The 12,034-nt window shown below is 46.0% G+C and overlaps 1 protein-coding gene across 2 annotated transcripts in view; it reads left to right on the top strand.

Annotated features, from left to right (window-relative positions):
• The window catches only part of SYK (spleen associated tyrosine kinase), a 101,842-nt gene that overhangs the window by 61,938 nt on the left and 27,870 nt on the right, over window positions 1-12,034 (top strand). For both annotated transcript variants that reach the window (XM_066368416.1, XM_066368417.1), the window contains exons 4-7: window positions 214-352; window positions 4,224-4,305; window positions 4,677-4,726; window positions 6,430-6,498. In XM_066368416.1, the coding sequence (XP_066224513.1) occupies window positions 214-352; window positions 4,224-4,305; window positions 4,677-4,726; window positions 6,430-6,498 (340 nt within the window). The remainder of the gene's footprint in view (window positions 1-213; window positions 353-4,223; window positions 4,306-4,676; window positions 4,727-6,429; window positions 6,499-12,034) is intronic.

Raw genomic sequence — 12,034 nt, 5'->3', positions numbered from 1 at the left:
GGCTCTGGCCTTCCAAGACCTGGCTGCAGGCCAGCTCCAGGCCGTAGCATTTCCTGGTCACAAGCTCTTGACATCACTGAGCTGCGTGTGGGGCCTCCCTGTGCATGGTGGGCAAAGCCCTTGACCCTGAGCTGGGCTGCTGTGGCCAGCAGCCCGCTCAGGACACCTCTTCTGGTGTAGGATCGGGAGTGATGGGCTCTCCCTGTCTTCCAGGATCAGGGCCAGGGACAACAACGGGTCCTACGCCCTGTGCCTGCTGCATGAGGGTAAAGTGCTACACTACCGCATCGACAAGGACAAGACGGGGAAGCTCTCCATACCGGACGGAAAGAAGTTCGACACCCTCTGGCAGGTACACAGTGTCCTAGGAAAGGAGGGAACAGCTCCCACCACGGTCTCTGCCTGAGAGCTGCCTGACCAGAGCCTGCTCTTCAGTCTCCAGGTGCTGGTGCCACCAGCAAGTCTGAGAAGTGCTGGTCTGGAGTCACCACGTTAGGTTAATGAGGCTCCAGAGGGCCCTGTAGCTTCTCCAGGGTCAGCTGGGACTTGGAACCTCGGGGTGGTGCCTCTCAGGACCGTGCTCAGAGTTTCAACAGGGACCCTGCACTAGGGACTAGAAAACAGCCTTTAAAACAAACACGCAGAATAAAGGTGTGTGTGGCTGAGAAGGGGGCACGGGGGCGGCCGATCCAACTTCCTCTGCTCTGTGAGAGGCGGGGTTGAATCGGAAACGCTGGTGCTCACTGCTGATTCCCATGGGGCCGCCGTGGGCATCACTAGCTCGTCCTCATGGTCAATCACAGCTCCATGAAGACACGGCAGCACTGCCCATGTCATTTTCACAAAGCGTCCTGTGCTCTGTGGTGGGGCAGAGTGTCGCGGTCCAGCCACAACGAGTCTATTACAGGGTCTTCTAACAGGAAAAGGTATGAAATTGAATAAATGATAGAAAGGGACTTAAAGATATATATATACAGATGGGTTCAGGAGGACGCCACGGCAAACAGTCTCTACTGTTCCTTAGCCGTAACGTGCCTGCTCCCCGAAACACGTCCACTTTTAATCATAGAAAAAACGTGGTCCGCCAGCAGTGCAATTAAGTTTCCAAGGCAACTCAAAGACAACCCCCACCATACCATCCAAATCTACTTTACACCAATAAGAAACTAGCTTCCAGCCTCCTCCAGAGAACATGGGTGAGACAAATGAGAATCAGGTGTAGCTCTTTGTTAACTAAGCAGGTGAGGTGGGGTTTGGGCCCAGCACCTCTGTCCAGATTGCAAAAATACCGTTTATTTATTCAGTCCCCAGCAGCAGAGACAGAGGGAACAAGGGACTCTGCCACCACAGAGCGACAACTCCACTGAGCGTTTGTGGGTGAGGGACGTGCAAACACCCACACCCAGGCCTGGCCGGGAACCTTGTCGGTGCCAAAGCAGGCAAAGGTCCGGGCTCCAAATCCTGTCTCTTTAAATCCTGAGACTGGGATCCTCCTTACTGTATATCATGCACTTAGAGCAGCCACCACCTGATTTATTTGGGTTCCTAATGCTGTTGTGGGACAAAGAAATGCTTCTTTTCCAAAGGCTGGGTATTACAATGTTATTCAGAGCAGTTACAACACCGACCCTGCCTTTTGGTTTGTAGCCCATTAGCATATGGCTTGTTATCACCCACAGACTTTGCTTTATTTTAATAGTACGATTTGAAAAAGCATTTAGCCTATCAAGTTGTCCACTGCAGACTAGGGAGATGAGTCGAGAATGCTGCCTTGAGGCATTAATTTCCCATCAGTCTCTTGGCTCCTACCTGACTTGTTGACGGTGTACATTAGAGAATTGTTCCATCCCCAGTGCAGCCAGCCAGCTTCCCCAGATGGTGGCTTTTCTCCCGTGAGTGCACTCAGTCCCCAAGTCTGTGCCCTCCCGCAGTGCCAAACATCGCTGGTTGTTGGGAAGTTCCTTCCCAAGACGCCCTCCCATATTTATTGGCTTCTCCGCCATAGTATAATACTCAGCCCTGATTTTGTCCTTTCTGTTGTATATTTTCTAGCCACACCTTCCCCTCCCCTTTTTTTTTACAGGGACAGAGAGAGTCAGAGAGAAAGAGAGGGATAGATAGGGACAGACAGACAGGAACGAAGAGAGATGAGACGTATCAATCATCAGTTTTTCATTGCAACACCTTTGTTGTTCATTGATTGTTTTCTCATGTGCCTTGATGGTGGGCCTTCAGCAGACCGAGTAACCCTTTGCTCGAGCCAGCGACCTTGGGTCCAAGCTGGTGAGTTTTTTTGCTCAAGCCAGATGAGCCCACGCTCAAGCTGGCGACCTCGGGGTCTCGAACCTGGGTCTTCCGCATCCCAGTCTGACGCTCTATCCATTGTGCCACCACCTGGTCAGGCACACCTTCCCTTTTCACAGGTGTGATTTTTTTACTTTTGTCAACGGCAGTGTGAGGTATCTCTGTGCCCTGCCGCCACCTCAAAGTCAGGTAGGAGCCAAGAGACTGATGGCTGTTTTTCTGAGACTTGTAATTACCACGCTAACCTTCCTGCATCCACAGAGGAGTCAGCAAACACCTGGGCCTAATCAGGCCCCTGGCCTGTTTCTGTGTAGTCCTTGAGGAAAGTGACTGTTATACTTTAAAGGATTGTTTTAAATAAAGGACTAAGGGGCAGAGATGGTATGTGGCCTGAAAAAGGCTGAAATGTCACTGTCTGGCCCTTTACAGACAACCATGGCAGCTCCTGCCCCAGGGAGACCTTGTGTGCATACCCACCCCCACCCCTGCTCTGAGGAGATCTTGCATGCACACCCACCCCTGCCCCTTCTCTGAGGAAACCCTGTATGTGTACCCACCCCCTGCCCCTGCTCTGAGGAGACCTTGCATGCACACCCACCCAGCCCCTGCTCTGAGGAGTCCTTACATGCACACCCACCCCCTGCCCCTGCCCCTGCCCCAGGGAGAACCCTGCATGCACACCCACCCCTGCCACTGTGTACAACATATTGTTTAAAAACACAGGCATTAAGGGAGATTTTTGAGTGACACCAGAGAGATGCATGGGATGTCTCACCTGTCATAGGGACCTCCGAACCATTGTTCTGAGACAACACTACTGCATTTAATGGAACAGGGAGATCTTTGGGGTCCATTCCAGTAGTGGGTTAGGGTTGATCAGATCGAAACCTTTGTTAAGAGGGTAGTTCTCATGTGTTCTTACCACTGTAATTAAAATTTTGGAAAAAAAGATATTACCTGGAAGAGTAAAATATATCCATTCAACAAACATTCACACAAGTAGGTAAGTTTGGAGAATGGAAAAATTACCAATAAACAGACAAGCAAGAAGTATTGGATATGAACATTTTAGGTTGTCTGAAGGGGAAATATCTGTTATGGGAAAAGAAAAGGTAAAATGTCAGGACTGCCTTCTTACTACATAATTTTGATAAGATATAAATAAATCTACTTGCCATTAATTTATTTTTTTAATGTAGGCATTAGACATCATGATCATAGTTTTCTGGGAGCCGGTAGCCAAGGACATCCATGTCCTGTGACAATGAGGCTACTTTCCAAAGATCGCCTTTTCCCCTGTCCCAGTTCCTGCGTAATCTGTGCTAGGATGTCTCCTCTCTGAAACTTTTGGGCTGAAGGACTTGGTCCCTCCAAAGCCTTTGCCCACGGCACTGTTACCAGCATCACTCACTACTTGCCTATCTGTCCACCAAGAAAGTAAGCAGTCAAAGGGAGGGCACACATGTCATTCACCTCAGTTTACCTTTGACCTCTCTCAGGGGCTAGTGAAGCAGAGTGATTGTGGGATGAATGCTGAGGCCATTTGTATAATAACATACAGATGTAGAGGAATGTAAACAAATACTATAAACGTGACTTGCTGCCAAAAAAAGAGAGAGAGAGAAGAGGAGAGGGGAAGAGGGGGGGAGGGGAGGGGAGGAAAGGGGAGGAAAGGGGAGGGGAGGGGAGGGGAGGGGAGGGGAGAGCAGGACCCTGAAGGGAAGGCAGCATGTGGCCTTCTGCCCTGAGTCTGAGGCTGGAGGGCAGAGGCATGGGGAGGGGTCAGGCAGACAAACCAAGGAAGTTAAGTGTTGTCCTTGAATCACTTTGAAAGTTTGAAAGGGAGTCAGCTGCTCCAGGTAGGGTTCCCTTTTCTGCCTCTGATATTGACTGCACTTTTTTCCTTTCTTCTCTTTCAGCTGGTCGAACATTATTCTTACAAAGCAGACGGTTTGTTAAGAGTGCTTACAGTTCCCTGTCAAAAAATTGGCAGCCAGGCAGGTGAGTCAGTAAGACATTGGAAGCTCGGTCTTTTAGATCATAATCTGATGATGATAACCCATCTTCTTTTAGGCGTGGCCTATTGCAAATTTAGGTAGGACGAGGCCTTGTTTTTACTGATTGATTAAAAATGTCATATTGCTCCAATTTTCCATACGTTACTGATCAAAAATAAATAGCTGATTAACTTAAAAAAACACTAGTGCTAATTGCATGTGTGAGAAACTTGAATAAAAGAGAAATAAAAAGAAATACATGCAGAAATGGTACCTACTTTTCAAGAAGCAGTATTTTACAATCGTGTTGATCAATAGGGGGTAGATGGGTGGTTTCCACAGATGGATCAATAACCATCCGCACTTTCTCACCAGGAAATATTAATTTTGGAGGTCGTCCACAACTTCCAAGTGCCCACCCTGCGGTAAGTGTTACTAGAAATACCACTGCAGAGGAGGCAGTTGTGTGTTAGCATAATGAAAAGCATGTTTTGTCTACCAGGTGTGTTGGTGATTGGTTTTTTTTAATCATACTTGATAAACTTGGATTGGTGGTGTCAGCTAAAATCAGCCTGTTTGTAGTCCTAAGCTAGCCACGTTAATTGTTATGGTAGATTATAAATTCTCTCCATTTGCTAAAAGTTTATAAAATGACCATGAAACCCTGATCAGAATGTGCCTCCTGGCAGATTGAGGAAATGGTAACAGGTTGTGCTGGTTCAGTCTTGAACTGCCTATTGTGTACCCTTGAGCACAACATACATGACCTCAGGTGTACCCATGAGCACAACATACATGACCTCAAGTGTACCCGTGAGCACAACATACATGACCTCAGGCAGGGTTGGTAAAATGAGTCTGGCATGTGAGATGTCTCAGTGATGCTGTCTGTCCAATTCGTTTGGTTACATCAACCAAGACATTGTTATTAAAAGACTCACCCCTGTCCAGGAGAGCTGGTTTGACAGTAGCTTTGCAAAAGGAGCCTTAGGAAGGGATTGCTTGGTGGCATCAGAGAGAAGCCCTGAGAAGTATAGACTGGCATTAGACCAAAACCCACCTCCCCTCCCTGTCAGCAGGAGGTGAGAATGTGGCCTGTCCACATTTCTCCACATGAGTTTACCTGAAATGGGCCTGGTGCTCTTCAAGAGAGAGAATTCCGCTTCTACCTCTCTGGCCCTTCCAGAATATTACAAGATAATGCACAGTTTAAGACTCAGAGCATGGACCAGTTTCCCACTCCTTTAACAGGACCACATTGTGGCCCTTTGATTCCCTCTAATGTCATCGGTGAAGTGTAGAAATTACCCCATGGTGAGCCATGTGCTCTGTACCTCCCTTTAATCTACTAACCCTTAAAAAAATCTACAGACAGTGAAATGCACGTCCTGCCCCCAGTGAGGACCAGTGACGGCTCAGAAGCTGTACCTGTGTGGAAACTGGGAGGCTGTCCAAGGCGGCACTTGTCACCAGGTTGGGGGACCTGGAATTTGCTAAACTGGTAGTGAACTTTAGGATCAAGACCTAAACTGTCACTCCTGGGAAAGGCCGTTTTATCTGACCCTTTATGTGGCATGCGGGCCTGTCAACTCCACCATGTACACTGGGTGCGACAGATCCTCTTCCTCCAAACTGGATTAGCACCGAGAACTAAAGAACTGTTGAGCTCTGTATTGAGTCATATATTACCCATGGATGTGAGAAGTTAGAGTTTTTGAAACAACATTTTACTGACCAATGAGATAGCCACAGAAGAAACGCACATGCCCTGAGTGTTTAACTCAATGAATTCCCACAAAGATATACTCTTAGTTTCTTTAGAACAACTTATGTTGAGTTTGAGACTTAATGATGATTATCTGCCAAACATGGGCTGTTTGACGTGACAGCTCTGATGTTCCAGCCTTTTTTGGAAAGCAGTGCCCAGGTAATTTTTCATGTCCTTCTGCCCAGGTGCTCCGCTTCCCCGGCAGTACTCCTAATGATCGAGTGTGGGTTGCCTTGCCTCGGCAATCCTAGAGGGCCTGGCGTCCCGGTTATAAAGTATGTTAAGGTAGCAAGTGATGTACCAGAGCCTGTGTTTGTCTTCTGAAACACTCACTGTTTCTCTTTGCCGTTGTGTTTCTAGACCTGGTCGGCGGGTGCCATCTTCGACAGACTCAAGTCCTACTACTTCCCAAAGTCGGGCCACAGAAAGGTGCTAAAGCCTCCCCTGCCTGTCACCCCCTGGGCTAAGTGGTAGGACTGACCCGCCCACCCCCGCCCTCCGTCTTCCCTTTGTGTGCACCCCCTGACTCTCCCACTGCTCTGGCACCGCATCTCTCTGCCGTCGGCAGCCCTCACAGGCCGCTCACCTGCACATGTGTTGTGCTTCGCATGTGGGTCCTGGGTGTTTTGCTGCAAAGCTCGTCATTGTGCATGTGCAGTCCCTGCTAATGTGTGTGCTTAGAAGTCACGTTGGTCTGGATGACAGGTGGGACCTAACTCTCGTGTGGGATAGTCTTGTTCAAGTGAGCCAAGTTACTTTTGAATTGCGAGAATTCTGTGTCACGGTGTTGTGGTAACTGGTGGTACAAGTCACATGTAGATGGGAGGGACACCAAAGTTTCATGAGTTCTGCTCAGTGAGGTTCCTAAGCTTGTTTTGTGTAGAGACACCAAGCTCCTCAGCACCTTCCTTGTGGCTGTAAATTTCCAACATAGAACTTTAATTATAAGTCGTATAAAGATGGGATGGAACTGAAGGCTTAGACACACCAGTTTTGTTTATGAGGCAGTGAGATTGATGTCTGACGCATTTTTATATTTTGCTATATGATTGGATTATGTGGGAAACAAAAAAGTTCTTTTTTAATAACTATTTATAATGAGTCACCTCCCTCAAAATCCATATATCAAGTATTGGACTGCTTTTCTTTCCCCTTCTAGTTTTATTATTGGCGGTATAAAATTGATTCTTTTATTAACACTTCTTTCCATTTTCATATCGGTTGGGATTTTCCCAAACATTTGAGCCTATATCCTTGGTCACCAACTCGTGAAGCTGAAGTATAAAAAATAATTAAGGCCCTGGCCGGTTGGCTCAGCAGTAGAGCGTCGGCCTGGCGTGCGGGTGACCCGGGTTCAATTCCCGGCCAGGGCACACAGGAGAAGCACCCATTTGCTTCTCCACCCCCCCCTTCCTCTCTGTCTCTCTCTTCCCCTCCCGCAGCCAAGGCTCCATTGGAGCAAAGATGGTCCGGGCGCTGGGGATGGCTCCTTGGCCTCTGCCCCAGGCGCTAGAGTGGCTCTGGTCACAGCAGAGTGACGCCCCGGAGGGGCAGAGCATTGCCCCCTGGTGGGCAGAGCGTCACCCCTGGTGGGCATGCCGGGTGGATCCCGGTTGGGCGCATGCGGGAGTCTGTCTGACTGTCTCTCCCCGTTTCCAGCTTCAGAAAAATACAAAAAAAAAAAAAAATAATAATAATAATAATTAAGAGCATAAAAGCCCTGAGATTTTATTCCGTGAAAGTTTTTCAAGTGGGCAGTCACACTGGCAGCATTCTCAGCCTCGCTGACCATAGAACACAGACCACCCAGAAGTGCGTGTAAGGTGGTGTTTGAGGCGCAAGTTTTGTGGTGACCCTGAGTGGAATAACTGTATTTTTATGTCCCATTCCTCGTCACTGGGGATCTGCTCACAACAGTATCACCATGGGTGGGGCATCACTTTTGAGGGTGACAGTGAGGGCTGCCTCTGCCGGGGGGGGGGTGCATGTTCGGAGCTGGGGGCCAGGTTGTCAAGGTGACACATTGTCCATGTCAGTGCTCCTTTGCTCTACAACTTGGCGTTTGTTTCAAGATCAGAGCCAGGAGGTGACGGAGGCTCTGGCCTGAACAAGGTCAACCTTCCCTGTGATCCAAGGCTTACTCTCTGCAGCTACCACCTGCCGGCCCACCCGCCCCAGGCCCTGTCAGTGTCCGCCCCTTCTCCATGGAGGATGCTCCACTCAGTTGTCCATTTGGCACCTCACAGGGCTGTGGTCCAGCGGGAAATGAGTCAGATGGTGCCCCACCAACTGAGGTGACTCAGAACGTATTCTGATTTAGGGCGCTTTTTGGTCATGAATCGCCTTTTTGAGATTAGGATTGCAAATTCAGTTCATATTGGTGACTTCCCAGCATGGTGTGACAGTCAAACCCAAGAGCCCAGTGTTCTTAATCCAATGCTACTTTTGACAAAGCTTCATAGAATGACTCAGGGCAGGACACATGGCAGTCCAGCATCCCATCAGCAGACTCAGCACCCCCTCACCCCCAGCTTCCATGGCCAGCCCATTCACAGGATCTGCCTGGAAGCCATGGAGGCTCCTCCTGGGAATGTGGGCCACACCTCCAATTCCCTCTCTTGTTCATTCATCGCTCCAAAGCCCATGTGCCAACACTTTCACCAGGAGCAGCAGCTGCCAGTGGTGTCCGGGGAGTATGCCAAAGCGAACTTCCCTGCACCTGAGCCTCTCTAGGCGGGCGGGGTGCCTCACCCAGCCATTCAAGCTAACAATCAAGTGTTGGGGAAGGGGCACGTGCACAGCTTGCAGTTCATTCTGGAGAAATTCCGCAGATCCAATCACTGAAATTAGCTTAACCCACAGGCTGCTCACCTCCCAACTGACCTATGTGGCTCTAATTGACAAGATCTCTCTCAGTTCAAAGATCCAAGACAAAGGTGTGATATTTTTAGTGCCTCTTGCTAAAGAGGTGGCGGCAACTTCTGATTGGCAGAGCTTTCATACTCAGGGATATATGCTAAAAAGAGGGACATGGCAGTGTTAAGACCTCCTTTACTGCAGGCAGCGACTAGTGCATATTCTTCCCAGCCAAAACAGGCTACAAAGTGCGGAAAGCCTGGGGACAGTGGTCCCACAGAGTGCTAGGTGTGCTGAACAGGCCTGGAAGCTCAGAGAAAGTCACCTTGAGAGCAATTGGCTCCCAGCCTCGCCTGATTATGCTGGCTGCTCTGACTGCCAGAGCCCTGCGTTGAGTGGGGATAGAGTGGGGATTTGCCAGCTCTCTAAGCCTCTTACTCCCCAGGCAGAGGCAGCGGCAGCCTCACAGCTGGATCACCAGGCTGCTAATTCAGGAAGGAGAGACTAGGAGAGAGGCTCCGAGAAAACGGACTCTCTCATTGTTGGAGCCTGCAAACGCTAACAAGCCTTGACTACCAATGAGACTGAAGCCAAATATATGACATTGCCGTAGAGTCTCATCAACTGCAAATCCCTACCTAAGCGTGCCACAGGGGCAGAGCCTGGCGTACAGAGTACCAACCAGGAAGAGGGAGAGGAAAGAAAAGGGAAAAAGAAGTTAACCTCTCAAATTCAAGAAAAATCCACAGACTTTATAATTTGTTCCACTATTTTTTTTGTTTGTTTCTTTCACCTTCTTGCCTTCATTAGTATTATTTCTATTTCCTCCACCTTGGTCCTTTTATTCTCTGCTCGTCTTACTCTTTCCTTTTCTTGAACTACACTACCCATCAGTGTTTCATTTTACTTCTTTTCTTCTTCCTTACTCTCCATGAGGGTTACACTCCAAAACCCTTAACTCTCTCTCTCTCTTTTTGTTTTTTTTCTTTTTTCTTCCTTTCCTTTTCCCCTTTTTCTTCTTTCTCCCTTTCTATTAGTTTCTTCTTTTCTCCTTTTAATTTTCCTCTCATTCAATCCTCAATCACAAACAAATTATTTAATTTGAAACTCAAGTTTTTTGTGGCATTTTGGGTGCTTTTTACTTCGCTTTTTAACTCATTAGCATTCCTCCCAACCCGGGATCTCCATTCTATTCAGTCCTTGCTCCACTTAATACAATAGTTTGTTTGTTTTTTCCCTTTTTCTGGTTTCTCTCAGATCCCTCTCATTATATCTCTTAGTCGACCATCACTTACAAGCAAATCATTTATACTTGACCCAAATTTTTTCCTTTTTTTTATTTTGTGGGTCCCTACTTCCTTTTTTGCCCCTTGAACAGTTCCCCCAACTCAGGCCCTGTGTTATAGGCAGTTTTTGTTCCATTTAGCATAATATAATTCACAGTTTATCATGATATTTTCCTAAGGAGGAGGGAAGAGGACAGGAAGAGAAGAAAGAAAAGGGGAAGGAAATAATAAATTATTACTGGGATTTTTTTCCAAATTTTTTAATTTTTAATTTATTTTTCATTTTTTTATTTTTTATACTTTTTATTCTTAATTAATTCTCATTAGTGCTATCAACAAGACCACCCTCAGGTGCCATTAAGAAAAAGGAAAACAAATATCATGGATACAAAAGAAAGAGAAGTAATACAGATAGATGTGGAAAAATCTATGGAAAAAATATTTAATATATTGGAAAACTTGGAGCTAAATGACAGAAAATTTAAAATAGAAATCCTAAAAATACTCAGAGATATACAAGAAAACACAGAAAGGCAATTTAGGGAGCTCAGAAAACATCTCAATGAACACAAAGAATATATTACCAAGGAAATTGAAACTATAAAAACAAATCAAACAGAGATGAAAAACTCAATTCATGCACTGAAAAACGAGGTAACAAGCTTAGATAACAGAACAGACCAGATAGAAGGTAGGATTAGTGACATAGAAGACAGGCAACTTGAGGCACAACAGAGAGAAGAGAGAGACTCAAAAATTTTAAAAAAAATGAGAAAGCCCTACAGGAATTGTCTGACTCCAAAAAATAAAAATAAAAATAACATAAGAATAATAGGTATATCAGAGGGAGAAGAGAGAGAAAATGGAATGGAGAATTTATTCAAACAAATAATAGAGGAGAACTTCCCAAGCCTGTGGAAAGAACTAAAGCCTCAAATTCAAGAAGCAAACAGAACACCAAGTTTTCTTAACCACAACAAACTTATTCCAAGGCACATCATAATAAAAATGGCACAAACCAATGACAAAGAAAAAATTCTCAAGGCAGCCAGGGAAAAGAAGAATACAACATATAAATAAAGGCCTATTAGGTTATCAGCAGATTTTTCAGCAGAAACTCTACAAGCTAGAAGAGAGTAGACCCCAATATTTAAAGTCCTGAAAGAGAGGAACTTTCAGCCAAGAATACTATACACATCAAAGTTATCCTTCAAGTACGAAGGAGAAATAAAAACATTCACAAATACAGAAAAGATGAGGAAATTTATCATCAGAAAACCCCCACTCCAGGAATTACTAAGGGGGGTTTTCCAACCAGATCTAAAGAACAAAACAAAACAAAACCACAAGTAAAAGCTCCCCCAAGAAAACAATAAAAACAAATTTAAACTGTGACAACAAAAGCAAAAAAAAAAGGGGGGGGAGAGGACAGAGATTAACAGTAGCAAAAGATGATGACGTGCAGAAACACTCGCAAGATTGGGTACTACAATGAATATGGTAGGTACCCTTTTCATTACTTAATGGTAACCACCCTTGAAAAAAACCACCACAAAAGCACATGACTTAAAAAAGGTAGCAACAGAGGAAAGAAGTATGGAATACAAACAAACAAAAACAAATGATAGAAAAACAGAAGAATCAAACAAGATACAAAACTAACAGAAAGCAATTTATAAAATGGCAATAGGGAATCCACAAGTGTCAATAATTACACTAAACGTAAATGGATTAAATTCACCAATAAAAAGACACAGAGTAGCAGAATGGATTAAAAAAGAAAATCCAACTGAATGCTGCCTACAAGAAGAACATCTAAGCAA

Source organism: Saccopteryx leptura, chromosome 2 (assembly GCF_036850995.1).
Source record: "Saccopteryx leptura isolate mSacLep1 chromosome 2, mSacLep1_pri_phased_curated, whole genome shotgun sequence".
NCBI lineage: Eukaryota > Metazoa > Chordata > Mammalia > Chiroptera > Emballonuridae > Saccopteryx > Saccopteryx leptura.
The sequence above is the reverse complement of the archived record's forward strand: the minus strand, read 5'-3'. Positions and strand labels throughout refer to the sequence as shown.